Source organism: Drosophila rhopaloa, unplaced genomic scaffold (assembly GCF_018152115.1).
Source record: "Drosophila rhopaloa isolate 14029-0021.01 unplaced genomic scaffold, ASM1815211v1 contig_167, whole genome shotgun sequence".
Classification (NCBI taxonomy): domain Eukaryota; kingdom Metazoa; phylum Arthropoda; class Insecta; order Diptera; family Drosophilidae; genus Drosophila; species Drosophila rhopaloa.
In genome coordinates, this window is record NW_025335047.1 from 9,640,011 (window position 1) to 9,666,104 (window position 26,094).

The window sequence follows — 26,094 nt, forward strand, 5'->3', positions numbered from 1 at the left end:
GATTGGCCAAATATAATACCCATAGAGAGTCCCAACTTCCTAACTTAACAAACAGCAGAGTTATGGCATTTCCGATCAATCAGTTATATGGCAGCTATAGGATATAGTCGGCCGATCCCGGCCGTTCCGACTTATATACTGCGTGCAAAGGAAATAAGGGTGTGTGCAAAGTTTCAATTCGATATCTTTAAAACTGAGAGACTAGTTCGCGTAGAAACAGACAGACGGACAGACAGACGGACAGACGGACAGACGGACAGACGGACGGACGGACAGACGGACAGACGGACAGACGGACATGGCTATATCAACTCAGGAGGTGATCCTGATCAAGAATATATATACTTTATAGGGTCGGAGATGTCTCCTTCACTGCGTTGCACACTTTTGACCAAAATTATAATACCCTCTGCAAGGGTATAATGAATAAATTACAGAACATATATTTCCAAAGGCAAAATTCCATTGCATGTTTTGGGAAACCTTAATAGAAGATTGCGAAACCTCTTGGATTTAATCAACACATGGGCTTAACAGAAAAAAGCTCTGTTGTTGGATAACAGCGGAAAGTAATAGTAAACCGTAGCTAACAGCGCCAGAGCGGAAACTGTGCCACTTGCAACCCCAAAGGACCGCGAGAGCGCGAGAAAATTACCCGTTTTTCAGTGTCATTCCGCAGAAAAATCGATTCCCCGCACACTGGCCACCACTGGGTACTGGGTTCTGGGTACTGGGCCACTCCGCTCTGGCACACTGAGCATCGAGCTGGCAGTTGGGTAGAAATCAGAGTACAAACCAGCCGAGCAGCGCGACCGAGATGACCCACTTTTCGGTTTTCGCACTGAGACCCAACTGCTACCCACAGAAAGTGGACAACTAGGCGGAGTTTTTTCTATATAGCAGTAGCATATATAGGCAACCGATCGTGTTTTTCGGATATTATGTACAGCCTACGTAGCCTAGTGTAAACTCTATGCATTTATGTGAATTTCCCAGCGCAAACGTGGAAGAGGAAAACCTGAGGCGACCTGAAAAAGCAGCAGCAGTAGCAGCAGCAGCGAGCAAGAAGCAGAAGCACAAGCAGCAAAAAAGGTTCGCAACCCGTTAAATCCCCACGAAAAATTAAAAACCAGTGCTTCCGAAATCCAAATTAAATTCGCAATCCAAAAAAAAAGTGAAAAAATCGTGAGACAAATACTTTTTTTTGCGCAAGCTAAAAAAAAGAGCCGTTATGCGAGCGAGTGAGCTTACGAAAAATTTCGCTGTACACCAAATGTTTTCCCAACAGCACCGCTGCTGCGTGAAAATTCAATTTTCTCGCTAACAACGAAAAACTCGGCGCGAGTGCAGTGAAAGACCCAAAAGATATAATTCCGGGAAAAAATGGTGGGCCAGTGAAAAGTAAAAGTGTAAGCATATCGATGGAGGAAGGAAAAAAAAAGAACAACCAACGTAAAACTACACTCCCACACACGTATACTCATACACATACATATAGTCACCCACATGCTGGTGCATATACAATATGCAAATGCGGGTAATCGCTCTAATACCAAGGCAAACTAAAAGCCTGAATGAAATCGAAATTACACAAAAATGCATAAATAAAATAACTGATATAAGAAAATAGGCGAAATCAACTGCATTGGGGCATAAAACGGCGCGCACACACACACACCTACACAGAGAAACAAAAAGAGCGAGAGGCAAGTAAGTAAAGTAGATGTAAATGTAAATGGCCAGCGAAACTGGAGCAGCACCAATACCAATCCAAGTGAAATAACGGCAGGAGCAGCATGTGTCGCATTCGCGCGTGTGTGTGTGCCTGTGAGCGTTTCATATTCATAAGCTTCCAGCAGAAGAAAAGTCCCACTTTTTGGCTCTGGGGCGGTTTTCACACTTTTCACCCAGCCTGCGCAACAACAGTGTTAAAGTTGTTTGCTGCTGCGTGCGTAACACGGATATTACATACATCCATATACACAAACATCCAAGAGCGGGCATACGGTTACCTTCTCCGGTTCGGAGTTTTCTGAATGTGTGGGTGTAAACTACCTCTCGTGCCCCTTGCTCATGATTGGCGTTTAATTCTCTGCTCTTCTTCCTATTTGTTTATATTTATTGTCCGCTACTCTCAGTTTCCGATGCAATGATCTAAAGTCACGCGTTGAATGCCGGGACAACGGTGCGGGTACTTAACCCAACTCGATCGATACAAATAAAGGGTGCCTACAAAAACAAAAACAAATACATATATTTTCTTAAGGTTCTGGAAAATTTAATCTTCGTGTTGCCCTGATTCCATAAATCAAGCTTATAAATATTTAAAGTTTTTTTTATATTCATTAGTTTTTATATAAAGGAGTCTTAAAAAAGCGATTGGCTGATTTTTGAGACATATTTGTATATCTTTCTCTAAGACATGCCAATAATATATGTCTTTTAAGGTAACAAAAATAAATATTGGGACTTAAGATATCACAATTTTCAATCCACAAAATTAGCTTAGGGACAAATTCATATTAGTAGTTTCTTAAGTTAATATTACTTAAGACAATGTTAATTTTAGTCAAAGTCTATAAATATGGGTTTTCATATTATCTTACTATTAAACTTTTGTATACACATGTTACTAGAATCCTTAAAAACAGAGATAATATCGTTGAACAAACAAGCATATTAGTATCAAACGGTTTTTAAATGTAGGATTATAATTGACAGATTTTTAAAAACATTTTTATTTACTTGATGATTTTAAATTATTATCCAAAGGGAAACTGTGAAAGTCATGCAATTGAAAAAATACTAGGAATCATCATACTTTAAAATACCTTAAATTCAAAGGAATCATCCTAAGAGGAATGGAATTTTTTTTGCTAAGGATTAATCGTTGAAATTGGCCAATTTTGACATATGGCAATCATTCAATAATTTATATGCTGGGCTACCAGCCAAGCTGCGACCATGAGATGTCCACTGGCGGGGAAACCTCCCCTCCCACTTCCTATTTCCCGGTTCAACCACCACCCCATCCCATAACTGTGCTATGGTTTTTCTATAGTATTTGTGGGCCAGAAGCGATGAAATTCGTGTCCCGGTGGCTGTGTGTGTGCAGCTTGTTATAAATAGGCGAGATAGTTTTTGTTCTCGTGTTCTGGTTCCGCTTTTTTCCTTGGCTCTGCGATTGAGGTCATGCCAACAGCAGGATAATGAACTTTTCCAACATCTTAAATGTAATTGCTTGACTTTAAAAAGTTTCTGTTCTCAGTGTTATTTTTAGAACTTGCCACTCGTCATAGGCCCGAGTACTTTGACGGTCCTAAGTGCGACTGTTTATGCATGTAATTGTTGGCAATGGCTCTTGGCTCTTGGCTTCCTTGGCTGTAATGGCTGCAATTAGAAGCATTTAATTGTTATGTGCTTGACTCGGGCCAAGTGTGCGAGCATTCAATTAATTGAACGACCACTCATTAAGGCATTGAGTCGCAGGCAAGAGTGCTTTTAAACTTTCTCCGATCTTGACTCGAGAATATGCAGTAAATATTAGCTTTGGACTGCAAACTTTTTCATTTTCGATGACTTTGTCAAGGCAACCGACGCCAGATGCTAATTAATTGCTTTTCTTCGCAAAACTTTTCCGCCAACATACAAGGTAGATATTGCCATTTTGCAGTCTTAATTTTTGTTTGTTTGGTTTTTTTGGTCGGGTCTCTGGCAACTTAATTTTGGAGTAAATCAAAGTTGGCGCGGTAAAACTGAAAAGTGCAACAAAGTTTTTAAATGAGTTTGTGGTAGTTTCAATGCAAACAAAAGTTGTGCAAACTCATTCTCTCTTGTCTCCAATTTTTGCACTTTTCAGCCACGGAAAGTGCCGAATATTGTTTTAATTACGAATTTTTGCATATTTCACTTGCTGCCTGATATTTGTATATGAAATTACGCATACGCCACGCTGTGCGAAAATTAAGATACTGGGGTGGCACCAATTTTCCTTTCCTCTAGTTAGATAACGTGCCTCATTTCCGAGTGAATGGGAATTTTCCATTTAATTTACTCCAATGGCCGCAACGACTTTGGTCAGAATGTGGGTTAATAGAGTGTAAAGCAGCGCCAGGCCACAACCCAGTTTCGGGTGGTTTGGTGGATTCCTCCAGACCTCCTGAGAGGCTGCCTGGTGCGCAGTCTACGGCTCGGGCTAATCTGAACTTTAAGGACTCATTAAAATTTCAAGCCTCCTCTTAGCGGCGACAGACATCAATGTCTTCTTCTGCTCGGAGCACGCACTGAGTCTGTGTTAAATGTTTAATTGTTAACTAGATAGCTTCATTTCCCTCTACCACTTAAAGTAAATACATGCCTATTAATTACAGTTTAAATGTTCATCATTATTCTGTTTTGATACTCTGAAAGTGGTTTATAAATCAGTTTAAAGAAATACGGGCTAATTGAAATACAGTATTTATGTATCTGAGATAGACTTAAGAATAAAAAGTCAGGAGTGTATGAAATTTAAAATTAAACCTATTTTAGTAATATAAATTTAATCCGATGGATGACTTTGAATTTCTAATTTTCCTAAGTATTTAGTGGCTGATGGAGACTAAAATGATGATTTGGTATGTTAATGGCTTGACAAAATGGACCTTTAAGAGGATAATTAATTGATGGTGGCTTTATTTTTTTACTGTGTTTGAGAGGCTGGCAAACAAGTCGCCTGTGACGTAGGCTGCTGTCGCTGTGTGCGTGCGTGTATGCGGGTGTGTGTGTGGGTGTGTGTGTGCGGAGTGTGTGTGGAGATAAATGGTGCCAAGCACTGCTCGAGCCCCGAAAGTGTGCGGCAAACGGTGGGGTGCTTAAAATAGTCACCGACAGGCACAGACAGACACTAGCTCTGGTTGGCCGGCGGTGGGCTATGGGAACCTGAGAGGAGTCGCAAGTGGATAGGGCTGCTGTTGTGTTTAAAGACAAACAAGGAAATGACAGCGGCCGGATAGCAATCTAGGGATACTGCCGGACAAAGGACACGCCATATATAAGAAAAGAACTGAGCAAAAACACACATTTGTACACAGAAACAAATAAGATTAATTCCGCAACAACACAAGCAAAAAATATTACGAATTTCTATATGAATTTCTATATTCTATATGATGTTGCCACAGTGTAAATCACTGTATTAGTAGAGGTAGTAGTATTTAATGAAATATTTTGTATTTTGTTTCATATTTTTAGGCACCTAGAAAAAAACATATATCCTTAGTAATTTGTGTACTTCCTTACACTCAAAATATAATATTAGATAAAATATTTTATACTCTATTTAAGGGCGCTGTAATTTTGTAGCCAACTTTGAAAGTTTAAAAGATTTGATTGAGTTTTCTTTCGGTGTGCTTTTACTGCTCACATCACAAAGGCCTTTCGCCCACATCTACTTCAATTGCGAAATGCTTGCAATGCGCTTCATCATAATTAAAAAATCCTGCGGCCCACATGCTTACCCACACAAGTTCAGGCACACCCACACACACACAGAGCAAACATGGCCACACTGACTGTTAATGTTAACAGTTGAAAGTTAACAGTACCAGCTCTGCCAACGTTTCGTGTCCTTTGCACATGCGCCAACTCTCTTCCATCGCGTCTCTCTGAAGGGACATTTTCTCCCTGGCTCTCTCGTAGCTTCTATAGCCTACTCTCTCGCACAGTTACACACGGATATCTCTGTCGCACACCCAAAAAATAAAGTAGACCCATTAACAGTGGCAAAGTAACAGTAACAGTAGTAGGGCAAAAGTGCTTCTACTTGTTGTTGCTGTTGTTGCAGTCGTAACGCACACAGACACACACACACACGCATAGTGCATAACAGCAACTAGTGGCTGTGCTTTTGCCATCGCTTTTCTTTTCGCTTTCCCCAGTTCGCATTTCCCATTTCCCTCTCACATTCACATCCAAGTCGAGCTGCACTGCAGTTGTGTCCGTGAGTACTTAATATTTATGGTGTGTAGTGTATATTGTATAGTGCTTAGCGCAAAGTGAAATGACAGGACATCAAGCGGCTATGATTGTCAGTTACTGAGATAATTATTGTGATTGTGGGGCGCCTGAAAAAAAATCTAACCATCCTCACGCGACTTTTAAGCGATTTGCGTGGGAAAAGTGTGCGTAATAAATTTCTACATAGATTGTTTGTATGCTTACTTTCGTGGAATTTTTAAGCTTAATTTGTGGTACAAATTGTTTGTACAAGGCAAAGTTTTCTATAGATAAAAGCTCCCAATATCTTAAAGTTTTTGTAATAGGTTAATTGAAGTTTTCAATAACAGCAGTAATTATTTATACGAAATTTTCTATATCTCCATGAACACCCCAACTAAAAATTCTTTGCGGTACTATGCTGTTCTCTTTGTCTGTAAGATTGTTTGACTTTAAGTTTGTAACAGAATTATAGAAGTTCATCAGCATGCAGGTGTATATCCAATATCAGTGCAACAAGGTGCTCATCCGCCTTTTTGAAATCGCCATTTAAACGTTGCAGTGGGCAGTGCCTGGAGCCGGAGGGGCGTATTGCAAATGCCAAAGACTTCCGTTCGGCTCCGGCCAGATGCTGTCATGCTACCGCCCACTAGGGCGGGGCTCCGCCAACACCAATGCCAAACGGAAAGCCAACAGCAACAGCAACACAAACAGCAGCCACAACAACGCAATGGCAGCATCATCATCATCAGCACTGGATAAACGCTGTCATAGCTTTTAAATGTCAGGCAGCCCAGCCATCGGTCCCCATAAACAGTGGCATTGACAGCCCACAGGAGTGGGAGGTGCAGTGGGCGGTGGGTGGTCGCTTTCCAATGCAGGCGAGCTTTGATGTATTAACAACAATTTATCGATGCAGCGCAGCTCCGGTAAATGGATTTCAATTTAGTATATCCTGCACCAAATGGCTGAATTAAGTTTTTAGTTATGGAAAGCGCAAATAACTATATTTGCAACGCCTTTCGCCCTCTTCTTTTTGCATTTCCTCCATCGAATCGATGTTGATAACCATATCTGGTCTTGCCGCCGTCTAGACAAACTGGCGCCTTCCATTGTCTCAGAGGCAAGGGTGGCGTATGAGTAATGCAACTGACTTTAAATGCTTTCGGTGGCGTATGCGTAATGTTTTGTCTGGCTCAGTTGATCTGTGTGCTGGGAAGCAAACTGGAAAAGCATTCTCATTTCATCATTAAAAGCGAAATAGATAACAAATAATTTTAATTATTGTGCTGACTAATTACACCGATTGCATAAATTCATCTGTTGGCATTGCGACAATGCAAATTGAGAGATTGCACAGCTGCCGGGTGGAGATAAGCATTCAAATGAGCAGCCTGCCCAATCTCAGCCTTTGTAGGCTGTGCGTGAACAATAAATACGGTCAGGCAGGCAATTAACCCAAAGTTCAAAGTTCGCCACACACCAGAAGGACACGTGCGTGCCGCTCGTGGACAAAAGCCAGGCAGCTGACCTATTTCCACACTCGCCAGGCCCCATGAATAAATAAGCAAGAGTGCCAAGTGAAGGATAATAAAAACAGCAACTATTTATAGGAGCCAAGTGTAGTCCTGTCTCAGCGGCAGTTCGGCCATTCGGCTTGCTGCAGATTTACTGGCCCGGCCCCATTCTGATGAGCGATTATCGTTCCCATTGCAGTCGTCCGAGGGGCAGCCACAGCATGCCGTACGAGTCGATGCACCACCATCAGTCGGCGGCCGCTGCCGTGGCCGCTGGCACCGCCCCCAACGGAATGCTGGACGCCCTCAGCCTCCAGCTGCGCGATGCGGAGATGCGGCGCACGGAGATCGAGCGGGCGCATCAGGTGAGTGTCCTTATTAAGCTTCTAATTGCTATCCAAACAGAAAACATTTACTGTTTATATGTACAATCAAATCGATCGTACAACTCAAAAAATTTAACCAAAAGATCTTTCAGTCTGATGGATAAATGCCTAACGAGCACATGCTATTTCCATGATTTAAATATCCATTTAAGATTCAATAAATAAATATAGCAAAAAAATAGAGCGGCCATTTTAAACGTAATTTTATAGCACTAGCTGTTATTAAAGTGCTTCAAAAAATATGATTTTAAATATTGTAATTAGCTTTGTATTAGCTTTGTATTCTTTTGTAAATTATATTTTCAATGAATACTTCAACGGATCTAATTATATTTTGAAAATGTTATATTTTCCACATAGGAAACCCTGGCACAAATACGCAATCTAAGCGGAAGCGCACGTCCCGACGCCGAAGCGGTGGAGAACTTGCAGTCGAGAGCCCGGGAACTGGAAAAGAAGGTGACTATATAATCCAAATGAAATATATCTTAATGCCACTAATCCATTTGCCACTAGGTTGCGCTGGAAAATGTGCGCTGCGAGGAGCTGCAAATCGAACTGACCTCGGCCCTGAAGGCCAAGCAGGCATCCCGCTCGGTCTGCTCCGGAATGGGCAGTATGTCGTCCGGAGCCGGCGCAACCATTCCTACATCGGCTAGTAGCTCCACCGTCACTTGGGCACCGACAATCAGTCACCAGGACCAAGGCTCCGAGATTGATATCATAATGGCCAAGATTGAGCAGGTACAAACATAGTAGTAAATTCTTTGGTTTTCCTCTTATACAGCCTCCAAGTTATCTATCAAATCAGTTTTTTTTCTCAAGCCACAAAGACTATAGAAACAATCAGTATAAAATGTTATTTAGATATTTATGAAAGTGATAATGTTGTTTAGAAACAGCAACAAGTAATTGGCAGGAAACAGTATACAGAAAGTGTGGCTTCGAATAAATTATATTTCGGTTGGGGAATTCGCTGACTGTCGCTATCTAAAGTAACAGCAAATTCCCATCCCGAACTATAATTTATTTGGCAGTTGAAGGCCCAACATCAAGTCTAGTTAAACCATCGCAAAAAGGCAATATTTAATGGGGCAATATGTGTAAAGTTTGAATATTTGCGGTGATATGCCTATTCCGCCTGAATGGGCGCCAGATCCGTGGGATTTTCGGCCAGAGCTTCCTCGATGAAGCGGCTGACCTCAAACTGACTGACCAGCGAGCTGGTTGAGGAGCAATCGGCATCGTTCATGTTGCCCGGCGAGAGGCAGGATAGAAAGCTCTCCAGACTGCTGATGCTATTCGTCATGGAGGCGTCTGGATCTGTGGAGTCGCTCGGCTCGAACTGGGTGCTGCTCTCGCTGGAGCCGAGGGATCCCTGGTGGAAAAGCTGGTCGGCGCTGCTGATCTGCAGTTGTCGGCGCATCTGTTCATTTTCGCCGATTAACTGACGGATTATGCCCTGGTTCTCGTCACTGGTGCGATCCTCCAGCTCGGCGGTGACCTTCATCACCTCCACCATGTGCTCGATCCGGGCGTCCTGCTCCTTGACCACCTGCGCCAGGCCGGCCATGTAGCGCTCCCTCAGCTGGTAGCTATCGATGAACATGTCGCCCTCACAGTGGCGCCGGTACTTGTCCATGATCAGCTCGATGCCGTGGTGGAACTCGTCGGCGGTCTCTTTAAGCTCCACATTGTCGCGAAGCATCTGCATCTGTTCCTCGTCGTTGTTGTTCATTGCCAGATGCTTCATCAGCTGCTCCTCGCGGAACTTGCGACAGTTGGCCAGATCCTGGTCCACCTTCTCGGCGTCGATCAGCAGCTCATCGCTCCTGATCTCCAGTTTGCCCAAATAGTCGGCCATGTCCTTGGCCTTCTTGACTAGTGTGCCCCCAGGTCCAGGGATCTTAAGACCGTCCATCCTCACAAGCCGATCGGGATGTTTGGATCGCTAACGATGAATTTGGAATTTCTTTTTCGATTAAAAATCTATTCCTTTGGACTTGTCAAGGCCGGTTTAGGAAAGAACCAACCGCTACTGAGGAAGAGCCTACTAAAATTAATTTTAGATATTGTAACATTTAGGGTTGTCACATGTCGTAATGCTAAATACTTATCTGATATATATATGTCATTACTATTTCTAATGAAGGCCTAAATACGAAGTAACTCATTATCAGCAATCTTTATAAAAAATAATATTATATTATCTTAATTTCTATGTAAACTAAAGCATTTGTTACCCCATTTTGTTACAGGATAATCGCGTGCTGGCCGAGCTGGAACAGCCTCGCACCTCAGCCAGTGCCAGCATGTCAGTTCCGCCCAGTTCCATGTTGAGCACGGTAAATAGCGAATTTAGAACCATATCAAAGAGTGGTGAGTACTGCAACGGAGCCCCTAATCCTTTGGTGGAACTTAAACACATTTAACTTTCAGAACTCGAAGAAGAACTGAACCGTTACAAAAGGGCCGTTCTAGGAGGTGGCGGTGGCGGGGGCGGCATTTCGGCCCTGTCCTCCGGCTATTCGAGCCTGCCGCACTCGCTGGCCTCCACGCTGCCCAATGGAGGGGCCAGCACCAGCCTGAGCGGCACCAGCCTTGGCTCGCACAGCGTGGCCGCCGCTGCTGCCGCCGCAGGAGCGGGGGGCGTGGCCGGGGGCGGGGGCGGATGCGGCGGAACGGGCGGCCTATCATCCATATCGGCCCTGGTGCCCAACTCAATCAGCGGCATATCCTCGAGTCTGAGCAGTCATGCCATTCAATCGATGCAGTACGGATCCGGACAGACGTCCGTGGAGAAGCTGCTGAGCGGAACTAGTGGAATCACTGGCATTCCACCCTTGCCGGTAAATATTCACACGATGAAGGCTATGCCGACGGCATTAAGTCAGGTAAACCAGCTATTTTCAATCGCAATGAACTACGAACAACAGCAACCACAGCAATTTTCGCTGCCGATCGATTTGCTTTCAAGCTTGCCACATCTAGCCAATGCTATGCGTTCATACGTTATATGTACATTCGATCCGTTTTAGTATCCAAATAGCATAGCATATAGTTCGTTGATCGTCGCTGCTGCAGCCACCGGCCGTCTGTGTAAAGCTCACACATTGCGTTTTGTTGTAGTCTCATTACTGGTGAAAATAAACATCTACATACAGAGCCACCCACTGAATAAACACCCTCACATGACACGATATCACACACACCCATTTCAGACTAGATCGTTTGCGTATCTGTATTCGATTTGTAATTGCCTTTGTATAATTTAAATCGCTTTCGCTGGCATGCTAGTAATTTCATCACTTACGCCCTTCAATCACTTGTATTATGATAGTACATCAAGGACAGTTTTCAAATCCTTAATGAATATGTCATTAATATAATTCCTCATAAACATAATTGTAAAACACTGTATAATTAGCCATGTATTTAGATCAAAACTCAGATACTTATTTAATATCTTTCGAACTTTTAAGAAATTCTAATTCAAATTTGTATGCTTAAATTCAAAGAAACTTTTTTTGTGAAAACTTAAATACCTTAATTAGAATTTCGAAAGTTCCTGAAATATTAAACTGCGTGTACACATGCATTTGCTGCATATACAGACATACAAACATGCATACTAAGTATATTTATTTTAAAGGAGTTACATTTGAAAGCTTTCCGTTTCTTGTTGATTAACGTTTTTGATGGTGATGATTGGATGCTAGCCGTGCTGCATAGCCATGAAACCTCGCTTGGAAACGGCTTCAGTTCATTGCAGAAACATTAGCCAATAACTCATGACCAGCCGAAAATCACCACCAACATGTTCAGTTGTTCATGCATAGATGTCCATTTAAGATGTTCTTCTAGATGCGTTTCCCAATACAATCGCAGCTGAATAAACGTGTATCTGTGATCTCTCTTTCCGTTTTATGTGCTTTCTCTGTCTTCCCTTTCTCTCTCTCTCTCTCTCTCTTACCTATTCTCCGTACTTAATGATGACTCGATCTATTTTCCCTGGACCATAACTCCGATTATGATCTGAAATATGTCAATCAATCGATCTTTATATGTATGTCTGCATCTGTATCTGTGTGTGTGTGTGTGTGAAATCCTATGTTTGTGTAACGACACCTGTACAAAAACCAAAACACACCACAAATAATACCCTGTAAATTCTAAAAAAAACCAAAACCGAAAATTCCAAATTCCACACACATAATACAACAAAAAAAACACACACAAACGGCAATTGAAATTGAAACCGAATTGAATTCGAATCGAATCGAGAAGCGCGGAACAATACAACTGTACAATTTGCAGAGCACAACCATGCCCCTCCTGTCACTCAACTCGCATAACCTGCCGCCCGCCGGCTCGACCAGCTACTCGGCCTTGGGCGCCGGCGGCGGCTCCTCGCTGACGCACCCCACCATGGCCAATCTGGGCCTGCTGGACACCGGCGCCCTGCTGGGTACCGCCGGTTTGGGCGGCCTGGGCGTGGGACCCGGTGTCGGTGGCATCACCGGAGCCACCTCGCTGTACGGATTGAGCGGCGGTGGAACGGCCGGCGGACTGGGCAGCTCCTATGGTCCACCGTTCCTGGACGTCGCCTCGAGCGCCTCGTATCCGTTTACGGCCGCCGCCCTGCGACAGGCGTCCAAGATGAAGATGCTGGACGAGATCGACATACCGTTGGCGCGGTACAACCGCAGCTCGCCCTGCTCACCCATACCGCCCAGCAACTGGGGACTGGACGAGTTCACCGACGGCCTCAGCGTCTCCATGATGCACAATCGCGGCGGCTTGGCATTGGGTGCCCTTGATTTGGACAGTGAGTTTCATAGGATGAACGCTTCTGGTAGTAGCATTAATACCTATTTCTATCCACAGCCCGCAATCATGGCTTGAATGGAGCCAGCGAACCGCAGGTTGATATGCTGGATATTCCCGGAAAGGGCCGCTGCTGTGTGTTCATAGCCCGCTTTCCCTACGATCCTCCAGAGTAAGTACCAGGAGTTGCTTATTTAATAACAATTAAAGCCATTCCCCTATTGCATAAAGATACGAAGGTAGTTCTTGGGGATAATCTTTTCATATATGTAGTATCATTCCTCTATTGCTAACTTTTCAGTATTAATTTCGTTTAATCAATACAGTCTGAAATTATTACCTTATTAATGGGTTAAAATTGTCAAAAAATTTGTATTAAAGATTCTTACATTGAAAACGTATTTGATTATAATCAACTAAATTACTTCATCCGAATTAAATTGCTTTAATATAGCATGCATGTTCTCTCCTAAAAGTATGCAATAAATCGTAAGTCGTATACGTGATTTTTTAATATAATCGATCAACTAGTCGTATACGTGATTTTTTTAAAAATATATTAGATACATTACTCTTATGATCCTATAATTTGAAATAGCAAAATGTCTAACTTCCATAGTTTGAACTTCCATAACTCAAAATACCTAATAGTCCAAGAGGTTTTGTTGGCAATAAAGGATATAAAATTAATTATTTATATTTGACATTAAATATATGTTGGTTATGGATGTTCAACTGTATTCACTTTCTAGCACCTATAGAACTAGAATGCATTTTGTTTTGTGCGGTTGTTACTCTTAACTTCATAGCTCTATTACAAACTACAATAACTAAACGATTTTCCTTATGCGTATCCCTTAAACGATCTTCCCAATGGTTGTATGATATACCGAACCCGTTTCAAGAACATGCCAGATTAACCCTTGTTATTTTCAGTGTTCATAATGAATTCCTTTCCATGCCTTGCAGGGAGGCTGAGGGCGAGCTCTCCCTGTGCGCCGGCGACTATCTGCTGGTGTGGACCAGCGGGGAGCCCCAAGGTGGCTACCTGGATGCGGAGCTGTTGGACGGGCGACGCGGCCTGGTGCCGGCGTCCTTTGTGCAGCGCTTAGTAGGTGGGTGGCGCTCCTTAAACACCTCTCGATTTGAGTATATCCCAAATAGAGCCCGCTGCTAACCTCCACCTCTGTACTTGCTAGGCGACGACCTCCTGGAGTTCCACCAGGCGGTGCTGTCGACGCTGCGCGATGCCGAGGACGGGTCCGGGTCGTTGCAGTGCGACACCACATCGCTGCCCTCCTTGCCGCCGCACAACCCATTGCTCACACACACCCACGAGGACCTGGCACGTTTGAGTGAGACGCACACCGATCTGGAGCACGACCAGGACGACATCAGCGACAACGGTAACTATTCCCGGTCCCCCCTTTTCCGCCCTTTCGGCCCCGTCAAGTTTAATCTTTTTTGGTTTTTGTGGCGATCTTCGAATGCGTCGCCGTGCATGGCATGAATATGTGAGCATTACTCCAGATCCTTCACCCCCAACCCCCGTCTTAATCCGCCGTAGAGGCCTTGCTAGTAGTCCGCTTAGAAACGCGTCCCTGGGTCAATCTCAGCTGGCTAATGACACACTTCTTGCTCCTCCCCGCAGTTCCAGCACCCAAGCACTTGACGCTGGAACGGCAGCTGAACAAGAGCGTGCTCATTGGCTGGTCGCCGCCGGAGCCAGTGGGCTACAACCTCATCGACAGCTACCACGTCTACGTGGACGGCGTGCTCAAGGTCACCGTGAAGGCCAACGAACGCACACGCGCGCTAATCGAGGGCGTGGACTCCACGCGGGTGAGATCCGCTTCCTAATCTGGATTAGAGGTCGTTGTAAAATCAAGAATAGGCTTTTGATACTAACAGATCAGCGGCATCCTTAGATCCAGTCTTCAAGTTTGAAGATCGATTGATTACGAATGAACCGTCTTTAAACAAAATTTCGGCATTTTGTTTTTAGACGATTTGTTGGATTTTAATACCGCTCCTACACTTTCCCTAATTTTTGCATGTTTCTAGTAAATTACTAAATTATTCTAAATAATATAGTATAATATTAATTACGTTTTTTTTTATCTTAATCCATAAAACAATTTCTAATTTATGTCGATAATGCAGTATTAGCAAACCCAAATAAGCTCTAATTTTCACATATAAAGTTTTTTTTATATTTTACAAGAACAGAACTTTTTAAACTTACGGATTAAAGACCATATCTCACACTTTATTGGAACTACACAAATTAAATTTAAATTTTTTAAAGAAATTAAATTATTTCGGTATGTAATATCTGGCAAGTTGTATTTAAAGTGATAGAATGTCTGATTTTAATTTGTGTCAAGAAAACCAAATAATTAGAGAAACGGTGTCCAAATCGGATGGGAACTTTAATTTTATTCTTGATTTTATGACGCATTTTCCCCTTAACTTTTCCCTCTACATGAATGAGCTAACTTATATCTGATATATCCCCTCAGCCGCATCGCATCAGCGTGCGGAGCGTGACCCAAAACCGGCAGACCTCGAGGGACGCCGCCTGCACGATGATCATCGGGCGGGACACCGCCCACTTGGGCCCCTCGGCGGTGCGCGCCTCGCACATAACGTGTTCCTCGGCGGTCATCTCGTGGCTGCCGGCCAACTCCAACCACCAGCACGTGGTGTGTGTGAACAATGTGGAGGTGCGCACCGTCAAGCCGGGCATGTACAGGCACACGATCACCGGCTTGGCGCCGAGCACCCAATACCGGGTGACCGTGCGGGCCAAGCACCTGCGGGCCGTGGGCCAACATGCGGCCAATGTGGGCCAGCCGGGAGGCGCGGGCAGGCCGGGACAGGAGGAGGCGCCCGGGGCGTACGCCGATTTCCGCACCCTGACCAAGGGCCTGCCTGATCCGCCGCAGGAGATCCAGCTAGAGGCCGGCCCGCAGGACGGTACCATTCTGGTGACATGGCAGCCGGTTAACAGGCCCACCTCGACGGGGCCTGTAACCGGCTATGCTGTGTACGCCGATGGTAAGAAGGTCACCGACATCAACTCGCCCACCGGCGACCACGCCCTCATCGACATCGGCAAGCTGGGCGTCTTCAATCCGCGCGCCGTCACCATCCGCACCAAGTCACGCGATTCCCAGTCGGCGGACAGCGCGCCCATCTTGATACCCAGTGAGTACAGAATTCAAGTCATCTTGGCCCTGACTCTGATTATTTTCACTAAAAATCAAGAGTTGCTTTTAAAATTGTTTTGTACAAAATTAAAATCCCATTACATTAGTTTCATAAATTCTCTAGTTTGAACTAATTAAATTAACCAAGTCGTAGATTTAATTGTCTATAACTATAGTTTCTATTTGGTATTTTCAAAATATGTTAAAATTAGTTTGTTGTTCAACATCTATTCATTTCGTCTGAGTATATGATATGTCATATTTCTATCAATAGAAATGGAAGTAATGAAAGATACAAGGTGCTAAAAGAAAGATCTACTGTACTGAACTAGTGAATTGGATTAAAATTTAATAAACATTTTCCTTGTGCCTCCGCAGATACTGTGCGCAATGCCGTCGCACGGAGGGTGCCAAACCAGATGGGCATGGGTCCGCAGTTGCCGCAGGGACCGCACGGGATGCAGCAGCAGATGGGCGTGATGACCGGCCAGCCGGGGCAACCGGGCCAGCAGGGTCAGCACATGATGGGTCAGCAGGACCACGGCCAGTACGATCCCAACCAGATGCAGCAGCAGGGGCATGCAGCCGCAGCCGGGTCAGCCGGGCCACCAGGTGAGTGACCGGCGAAGGTGCGACGCCTTGGAGTCCGCCCACGCGTACACTGTAAATAATGTTCTGTGAACTCGTTTCGTTTTATTATTTCGAAGCAATTGGTTAAGAACTCTTCTAAATTCTGTTGTATCTATACCTCGAAGTCAACACACCATCGAAGAATGTACATAAGTTATTCTCCCGATCTGAATGCTAGTCACACAAAAGAAAACCTTCAAATCTCTATCCATTGCTTGTAAAACCCGCGCACCATCAGAAAAAAGATTGAATCGGAGAACTCCCAAGATCACGCTTCCCTATATAAATACTCCATTGCATCGATTCTTTTCTCAACCCCCTACTTCTATCTCTCTCTCTCTCTTTAAGAGTTTAATGTTGACCTTCATTTTCTTTAACATTTACCTTTTCCTTGTACCTTCTTTCTCTCTGTTTATCCTCCTATATCTTTTGGACTGCCTTTAATTTCATATACTTTCCTACTACTTTCGGTCGATTTGTTTTGCAAATGAACCTATTATATACATACACTGAGAGAAATTGTTGAGACAATCGCACAAAATTCACACAAATTTCCCATGTCAAAGAACTGCGAGACGGTTTAGTCCCCGATCTTTGTGATAAGAACCATAGCAATTGAATTGAGACCTTTTCCCACCCAAAAGAACTTGTATGTATGTAAAGTTACTCCTTTTTGGTTTATTATAATTTAGTTTACCTTTCTCTCATTCAGTTTAATGAGATATGCCAGAGTATGCCACATTTGCTAGAATCTTATGAGTTATTTTTTCGGTTTTTGGGTTTTTAGTTCGTTCGAGTATAGTTCACAATTAGCATGTCTTGAACTGCAGCAGCAATTTGCAATTACCAAATAACAATAAAATATATACCTAAGATTTTGAACTTTGTTGAGTTGTTCAGACTTAAACTAGAGTTTTAACTAAGTATTGAGCGGAAATGCCGACAATTGTCTTAAGGAGAACGCAATGCAACGAACAATATTAACAATTTAAACAAAACAAGTACATATTCATTTTCATTATATGAAACCAAAACTGAAATCGTACACCTCGATACCGACAAACAGCCCGACGGAGGCTCCGGCTTGTTAGGTGGCCTGCTCGGTGGCCTCTTCTCGAAACCCACACAGACTCAAGTGAACCAGAATGTAAGTTTTACCCACAACATCTCTCGCATATTACACACACCTCGCCACACACCACACTAGTCATAAGTATCTGTAACACTTTGCGTACAAGTATCTAGATTCTAGACATATCTTAAGTGCTCGATGCATACTTATATTTGGTTAGCTTAGCTTAAAATTTCGCTTATAACGATAGCTGAAAACTGGATAATTGAGTTTGTAAATTGAAGGAAAATGAAGTATATGACAGCCTTTGGTTTTGTTTAAGTTTCTTTGTAGTTTTTTCAGTTTGATTTTATTCTAAGTATATAAGTAATTGCCTTTGGGGAAGAAATTTGAATATTTTGGCTGGCCTGTAAGTACTACAAAAAGTCTGAAAGATTGGAAAAAGATTTAAGTAATTAAGGGTATAAATTGCATGACTATCTTTGGACATACACTGTGTAATTTTAGAAGGATCGAATAACTACTTTAGACTTATAGATTCGACGCAGATTCAAACATTTGCAAATCCTTGTCGACTATCTGTTCAAGTGATAACTATATATAACTATACTACTGCTTGAACTGTCCGTAAATCTTCTCTTGATCTATGTAAAATACCCCACAATCTATACATATGTAAATACGTATGTAAATGCGCAGCCTATGCTAGAAACATGTGTAAACACCCACACAAGCCACAAGCCTTAAGATACCTCAACAGCTACCCAGATTCCACCCACAATGAAACTCCAAACTCGAATCCGTGCTTTATTACTTCCGATGACATCCTAACCCCTCAGTACATACTCGTATAGCTTCGTACTCGACTATCAGCTATAGATCTTTGGCTTTTCAGTTCCTAAATGTATTTAGATCGTAATGCTCCATCAACACACACTAAACATAGACATACACATACAGCTTTCGTACTTTACTTCCTTAGTTGTCTAAAGAGAAAAACGCTAAAGCAAACCAGCTAAACGCAGACGCCTCCACTTTGCTAAACGAAAACCTCTCTAAAGACAATGTGAATGAAAAACAGAGTACAAATTAATAATTGCAACACCCCCAAAAAAAAAGAGTCCAAAAACTAACGCTAACAAAATTTTAAATTCATTCAAATTGATTTAAATTCCTGCGATCGATCGACACAACCCAGGGCTATCAACCAGGGGCACCAGGAGCGCAGCGGGGCATGGTTCCGATTCCGGGAAGGGCGCAGAACCCACAGCAACAGCAACAGCAGCAGCAGCCCTACGGACCCCAGGGTCCCATGGGCGGGGCACGCTTTCGAGGACCAGTTCCGGGCCAGCTGAACATGCAGGGCCAGCAGATGCAGGGTCAAATGCAAGGTCAGATGCCGGGCCAGATGCCGGGTCAAATGCCGGGCCAGATGCCGGGTCAAATGCCTGGTCAGATGCCAGGACAAATGCCTGGTCAGATGCCGGGTCAGATGCCGGGTCAGATGCCGGGTCAAATGCCTGGTCAAATGCCCGGCCAGATGCCTGGCCAGATGATGGGACCACGAGGACCGCTCAACCAGCAACAGCAGCAGCAGATGCAACAGGGCCAGCAGCCAGGACAACAGCAGACGCAACCCGGCCAGGCGGGACAAGCGGGCCAGATGCCCGGGGCCCAGAAGAAACCCCGCTACTTTGTGGCCATGTTCGACTACGACCCATCCACGATGAGTCCCAATCCCGATGGCTGCGACGAAGAGCTGCCCTTCCAGGAGGGCGACACGATCAAGGTAAGCCCGCTGATCCCCAACACACCCAATCCACACAGAACCACCAAGACACTTTCCAGTCGCAGCAGCAGCAGCAGCAGCAGCCTCTCAGAGCAACCAGCCGTGGTGAGCCCGCTCCGATCCGATCCGATCCGATCCGTAAACCCAATCGAAGATGCAAATTGGATGCAATGGCGACCGATTTATGTCCAGAATTGGCTGCGCTTGCTTGTTGCGCTAATTGAATGAATCAGTGCATGTTTTTCCTTCGCCCCCCAACTCTTTACACTCCCGACTCAGTACCACATCAGACTCAGATTCAGTACCACATCAGAATCAGAATCAGAATCAGATTTGTTGAGATTAACCCCTTCGAACTGACCAGCCCCACAACTATCTAACCAAACAGTACTCTATAATCCACTATGTAGACGTTGTTCTCTCTTTTAATAGTTCCATAAATACTCTTTAAGTTAGTGTTATGCACTCAATACACTTAACAGCTATAATAATCACTACTTTCTGATTATCGTTGGCCATTGCTAATAACTGAATGTTCGGGGTCGCCCCTGCAATCTCCCTTGTCCCACCTAGGTATTTGGTGATAAGGACGCGGATGGCTTCTACTGGGGCGAGCTGCGCGGTCGCAGGGGCTATGTGCCGCACAACATGGTCTCCGAGGTGGAGGACACGGCAGCTGCACTGACGGCCGGTGGCCAGATGGCCGGTCAGATGGGCCAGGGTCAGGGTCAGGGAGCTGGCGTGGGCATGGGCGTGGGCGTGGGCGGTACCGCCCAGGTGATGCCCGGCCAGGGTGCTCCGCAGCAGAGCATGCGCAACGTGAGCCGCGACCGCTGGGGCGATATCTATGCCAATATGCCGGTGAAGCGGATGATCGCGCTCTACGACTACGATCCCCAGGAGCTAAGTCCCAATGTGGATGCCGAGGTAAGTCTATTTATTTGATTTGTTTATAGTTTGAGTTTTGTTTTTCCTTTGGATTGCCTTCTTTAGCGCCGGGAAAGTCAGGCTGGTGGTGGTCTTATGGGTGGTCTTTTTAGCAGCCTATTGCCGGGCTTCAACGCAAATGTTGTGGCCCCCATGGCGAACGAAGTGAGTCGCATACTTTAGGCAGGGTTCAGGAAACTGAGAACTTAATTATTGCTATTAGCGTTTCATGCCCTTGAAATTTACTAATAAGTAGATGGGATATCAATATTTAATGAAACCTATCCAAAAAAGGCTCACGTTGCGTATGAGTAATTTTAAAAAACATGGTTTTTTCTCGAAACCGTTTTCAAAGGTGCTAGGATACCCCAAAAACATTTATATTATGAGATGAGATTACATTTTCGAAACCTAACCCAAATAAGCTCACGGTGCGTATGCGTAATTTTGTATTTAACATGGTTTCTATGATCGAAGATGGATAAATTCTCGAAATAGTTTTTAAAGGCTTTTAAATTGCTATCTAGAATTAATGTAAGTGCTAAGACACCCCAACATTTACTAATTAATAAAATAAATATTACCACAATTTTAATTTGGGGAAGTTTAAATCATTTTGAAAAAGAACTGAAAATCAACCATGAATCAATTGATAGCAGATTTCACTAATGCTTGTTTTAATTTCAAACGATGATTTGGAATGTTATCTGCTGCATCTAACACTTGTTGTCATCTCTTCTCCCCTTCACAGCAGGTGGAATTATGTTTCAAGACGGGCGAAATCATACTCGTGTACGGTGATATGGATGAAGACGGTTTCTACATGGGCGAGCTGGACGGCGTGCGCGGCCTGGTGCCGTCGAACTTCCTGGCGGACGCGCCCGACCAGTACAACAACCAGATGGGTCCGGGCGGAGTGGCCGGCAGAGGCGGGCTGAGCCAGAGGGGCAGGGGTCAGGGGCCAGGAGCGAGGGGTCCGCCGCCCCCGCCACGTGACAACATGATGCCCGGAATGGGCGGGCGCGGCCAGCCGGGCAAAAGTAAGTAGGCTTTGTGCAGATCGAGATGCCAGTGGACTTTCGCATTTTTCGTTTTCGTTCTCTTGCGTTCTTTTTCGTTCGAATTGAATACGAATTAACCAGTGATCAGTGATCGAGTGATACTGAAAGCCGATTCGAAAAACTATTACGGGCTTACAAGAGTTTCATTTTCACGTTTTCGGTTTCTTTTCGGTTGATTCATTTTCAAAAAAAAAAAAATCTGAAAGCCAATACTACAAAATAATACAAAACATGTACTTTAATCTCGAAAGCACTTTATAAGATGAATAACTATGCAGGTTCTTCCAGACTACATAAACAATTCCACCAGCGGGATAATATATACTATACTATAGCAATCCATTTCTGTTACGATACCCCAATGTTAATTTGTTTTTCGTTTATGTTTACCAAACGATATATATTACAAATCAGAGAACACAGAGAATATTTTCACTCCTTTTCTCTTTCTGTCTTAACTCTCTATCGCAAAATTTTCAAGTGAAACAAAAAACAGTTACAAGTTGAATACTAATTCTAATTTTGAACGCCGCTAATTTGATTTCTATTACGATTCCGAGCGATCTTTTGTACAACTCTTTTCTCCCAAAATTTTTTTCTTAATATTTAATGCGATTTTTGTTAATGTACAAATTAAATAATTTCCAGCACCAATCAGTTCGATATTTCCAACTTATATATAAATAAATATTTCCTTCTTTTTTTTGTACGATTTTTGTTTGGATTCCAATGATATATTTCTAATCCAATAAAAATATACAATAGATAGTTGTTGTTCTTGTTGTTGTACACACAAAATATAACGTATTTTTCAAGCATTATATAATACATAATCATTGATTAATCATCTATCATCCCGTAATGAAGATATCGCCTAAAGATATCAGTGTCATTAAATCATGATCATTTCATCTATCGCCCTACCTTTGTATATAACTCCTCACTTAGCTTTCTTTAACTTGTCTGTACCGATTTTTTGTTTAATTTTTTCTTTTTGGTATCCTGTCTCTCCTGTCTTGCGTGCCTTTTTCTAGCCGTGTAAAGTTATAGATGGTCTCTTGCATGTTACTTAACTAAAGTATGTCTGAAAACGTTTTGTTCTTTTTTGTTCACTTGTTTCCGTTTGGTTATTTTGTATTGAAGCAATTGTTTGCCTTAACGATACGAATTACTTGCACCTGATTGCCGAATGAATTGAAATGCCTAGTTGATCACCACCGTGCCATAGATCACAAGTCAACCTCTGAATGTGCCTTGAACCGAAGAAGAAGTAGTGCTAATGTGAAAAGTCACCCAGAATGCCCTTATCCACTGATGGAGACGAAGCCAGAGATTAGTGGTGGCCAGTGACAGGACATATCCGATCGAACTAGGGAACTTCGAGTACAGCAGTATGGTACTTATGAACCTCTTGAGACCCGGATATCCAAATCCCCTATATATCCCCAAGATCGTTAAACGAGTACGAGTATCTGCTTTTCGAATCAAATATTTCTTTTAGCGTTGTTTCCTCTCGTTGATTTTGGATTTTCTGTTCGTTTTTCGTTGACTTCTTTCCTTCTGGTTTTCTGAATGTTGGTCTTGTTTGTTTGCCAATTAGCTTCTTCGATATATATTTGATATTTGTTCATTTTTGTTCAAGATATAACAACAAAAACAACAACAGCATCAGCAAGGGCTCCAAGCACCAAATCCAAAATATATAAATTCTCAAATAAATACGAGCAGTATTTTGTATTTAATGTACATTTTATATTGTATAATACTTAACTTAAATTTAAATTACCCATTTCTATATAACTACTTATATACAACGCCATATGTACTAAGCCGATTAAGTGCCCGTCCAAATGCTATATAACTTATATATATATAAAATATTTTGTAAACTGCATTCAAAAGCTTGAGCAAATGCAACCAAAGAACCGAGTTCTGAACATAATTCAGAAACCCCAAGAAGCTCCCAATCGGGGGACAAATAGGGCTATAAAAGAAGGTAATATTTAATAAAATTTTAATCTACTTACGTCTGGACCAATAACCACAATCAAATCAAATGCAATCATTTAACTCAACTATCTATCTCTCTCACTTTTTACTAATCCGATTCGATCTATATCCTTTTTGGCGCCTTTTCCTCTCGTTTCAATTATGTCTTTGCGCAAATCAAATTTTTAACATAACATTTTCGAAAAGCCTTTCGTATATTTGGAAGTGATGTGAGACCTTTGGGTCTATTGACCAGTTTTATTTAACCCTCTCATTTTGAGTTGTCCATTGATTTGTTCGTGAACTGCGGTGAATTATATAGAACAAAGATTTTTTGATTTACCCCACCCGTGCAGAGATGAGTAAATATATATCCAATCTATCCAACCAACATTAATCATAGTTTTCGAACTTAGGCAGCTCCGAACTATTTGCAAATTGTACGCGACTAAATTCAAGATTTCGATTGGTTTTCATTTGATTTTCGATGCCTAAGTTTGACCTAAGTTTGGATTACGATCTTTTCCGTTTTGACTACTACAACTTCTTTCAAATAATTTTTTGTAATGGTCTGCTGTGGTAAATGTGAAGTCTTTATGTTATATTCGTTGCTATAGATGCTCGCCCTGCTTCCCCTACACTGTTAGACAACACGGGCCATCCTGCCCCCGATCACCAAACGCAGGTAAATACTCTTTCTCTTTTGTTTCCTTTTGTTTTGATATATCGAACGTATGAAAAGAAAGAAAAAGATATACAATATTTTCATTTGTTTGTTTGTGAAAATAAATGCTAAAGCTAATCTAAAGAAAAGAGTTAAGAATACGTCAAATATAACCACAACTGTTCACCTAATACCTTATACCTAATACCCAACAAAAGCTGCAACCTACTACTACCATATTATTATTGCTACAACAGTTACAACTACTACAACAGTTACCTATCCCTCTACCTGTACCTGTACCTGTACCTGTACCTTTTACCTGTACCTCTGCCTTCACTTACTATCTCTGTCACTCATTATTTTTCGGTTCCGATTCTCGGCCAAGCCAAAAACCCATTTAATAGAACCCGGAAACAACGTATTATCCCGACACTCAGACAGAAGAGGAACACGCCATCTCTTTTCTTTGACATACTGCTATCGCTTTCCTGCACACGCGCCAGCTGTGTTGTGCGGACTCTTTCACACTCGTCATTTCTCGACTCGATCGTCCATTGTTCCGTCCTCTTTTCTCTTTCTATGTCTATAGCTACTACGCATACTCCTTATCTCACTGTGTCTATTTGTATCCCCATTCAAACCCCGATTCAAACGCTTTCAGTACAGTACTTGAACATTCCTTTTAACGATACCAATCAACCGATTTTTATATACCTATATATATATATATATATAGTACATATGTATAGCTAGCAACATGTTTATCTTGTAGTTAACATCCAAAGACAATAACGACATTATAAATACAAACATTCAAACAAATAAGCAAGAGACTCGTCCGTGTAAAGGTTATCCCAAGATCGTTGAGCATTCAAAGCCTGCAAATGCCGCACTTCATGTTGGTGTAATATATTCGTAAACGAACTCAGAATAAAGCTAATCAACAGATCATGAATGTGTATAGACTGTATATATAATCTGTCAAGGAACTTTAACCAATATCAGCAACAATTTCCACAGCAACAATCATTCACATCGATTACTCTTATGTTTGTTCTTTACTTGTTTTATATACATTTCAAATATGTGTTTTTCTATTTAAAATTTCACTGCTTTTTTATTTCTGTGAAATGGTTTAAGTTTATTTTTACAATACTTACTCAGCTTACAGACTTACTAATCTTTCTAGAAATAAAATATGCCACAAAATTTGGCATATTATAAGTTCAATTCTTAATATTCTGCCGTTTGCTCAATTTAAGCTAATGGATGGGTGAAACTACACAAAATTGTTGCGTGTAGTTAAGGTTCAGGCAATTAATTGCCTTAATTTAAATTATTTTTTTCGATAGCAATGGAAACATTATCATAACCACAATAAAATGGTTTGACCTGCTTAATAATTTGCAGGCTGGCCTTAGATTCGAATTATGCTAGTTATAACTGCTTTAAAATTAGCTTGGAGAGCAAACAAAACGTATTCCGGAAAACAAGATAATTAGCAAAACAAAATGTGTACAAATCTATTCACACAGTATCCGAAACGCCTTATCTTAGAATCGCCAAATACCAGATACCATATGCCAGATACAAAATACACACTCAAGTAAACGTATTGCTGATAAGATGTAATACATACATACCTATAAATATATATATATATATCTATATATGAATAAATTTTTGTTTTTTTTACTGGTATACGCTACTAATTATATTAATTAATTGCTACTACTACTATATGGAATATTGGATGTAATGTGTACAAATTTCTATGTGATTCACTGTATGTGTAATTCCTTGAGTTTTTGGTTTCGTCAGTTGCGTTTTAGTTTTTCTCCCCGCCTTTAGTTAAATCCAAAATGTATTTGCTTTTGATTACTATCAACATTTCCCTCATATTATTTCCTCTGGCTCACCTTCGTCCACTATGATTTCCACAATAGATTTGCATTTAGCTTTTACTTTAAACAATGATCAAACACCGATGAAAAAATAGCCACATATTGACTCAAAATAACAGATTTAATTTGGTTTGTTA

General features: G+C 42.3%; 2 protein-coding genes across 2 annotated transcripts in view; one reads left to right on the plus strand and one right to left on the minus strand.

The window, feature by feature from the left end:
* The first annotated feature begins 730 nt into the window (after window positions 1-730).
* LOC108044697 overlaps window positions 731-26,094 on the plus strand; it is a 29,452-nt gene continuing 4,088 nt past the window's right edge. The window contains 19 exon segments of the mRNA XM_044458718.1: window positions 731-1,092; window positions 7,693-7,858; window positions 8,240-8,338; window positions 8,396-8,623; window positions 10,138-10,258; window positions 10,319-10,728; window positions 12,197-12,707; window positions 12,767-12,878; window positions 13,676-13,821; window positions 13,906-14,112; window positions 14,358-14,548; window positions 15,229-15,916; window positions 16,297-16,492; window positions 16,494-16,530; window positions 17,615-17,695; window positions 18,819-19,409; window positions 19,983-20,336; window positions 21,088-21,376; window positions 24,004-24,071. Coding sequence (XP_044314653.1) covers window positions 974-1,092; window positions 7,693-7,858; window positions 8,240-8,338; window positions 8,396-8,623; window positions 10,138-10,258; window positions 10,319-10,728; window positions 12,197-12,707; window positions 12,767-12,878; window positions 13,676-13,821; window positions 13,906-14,112; window positions 14,358-14,548; window positions 15,229-15,916; window positions 16,297-16,492; window positions 16,494-16,530; window positions 17,615-17,695; window positions 18,819-19,409; window positions 19,983-20,336; window positions 21,088-21,376; window positions 24,004-24,071 — 4,614 coding nt within the window. The 5' untranslated portion in view covers window positions 731-973.
* On the minus strand, window positions 8,732-9,912 carry LOC108044699 (FGFR1 oncogene partner 2 homolog). The gene has a single exon (XM_017123793.2). The coding sequence runs from the start codon at window positions 9,798-9,800 to the stop codon at window positions 9,012-9,014; it is 789 nt and encodes a 262-aa protein (XP_016979282.2). The 5' UTR covers window positions 9,801-9,912; the 3' UTR covers window positions 8,732-9,011.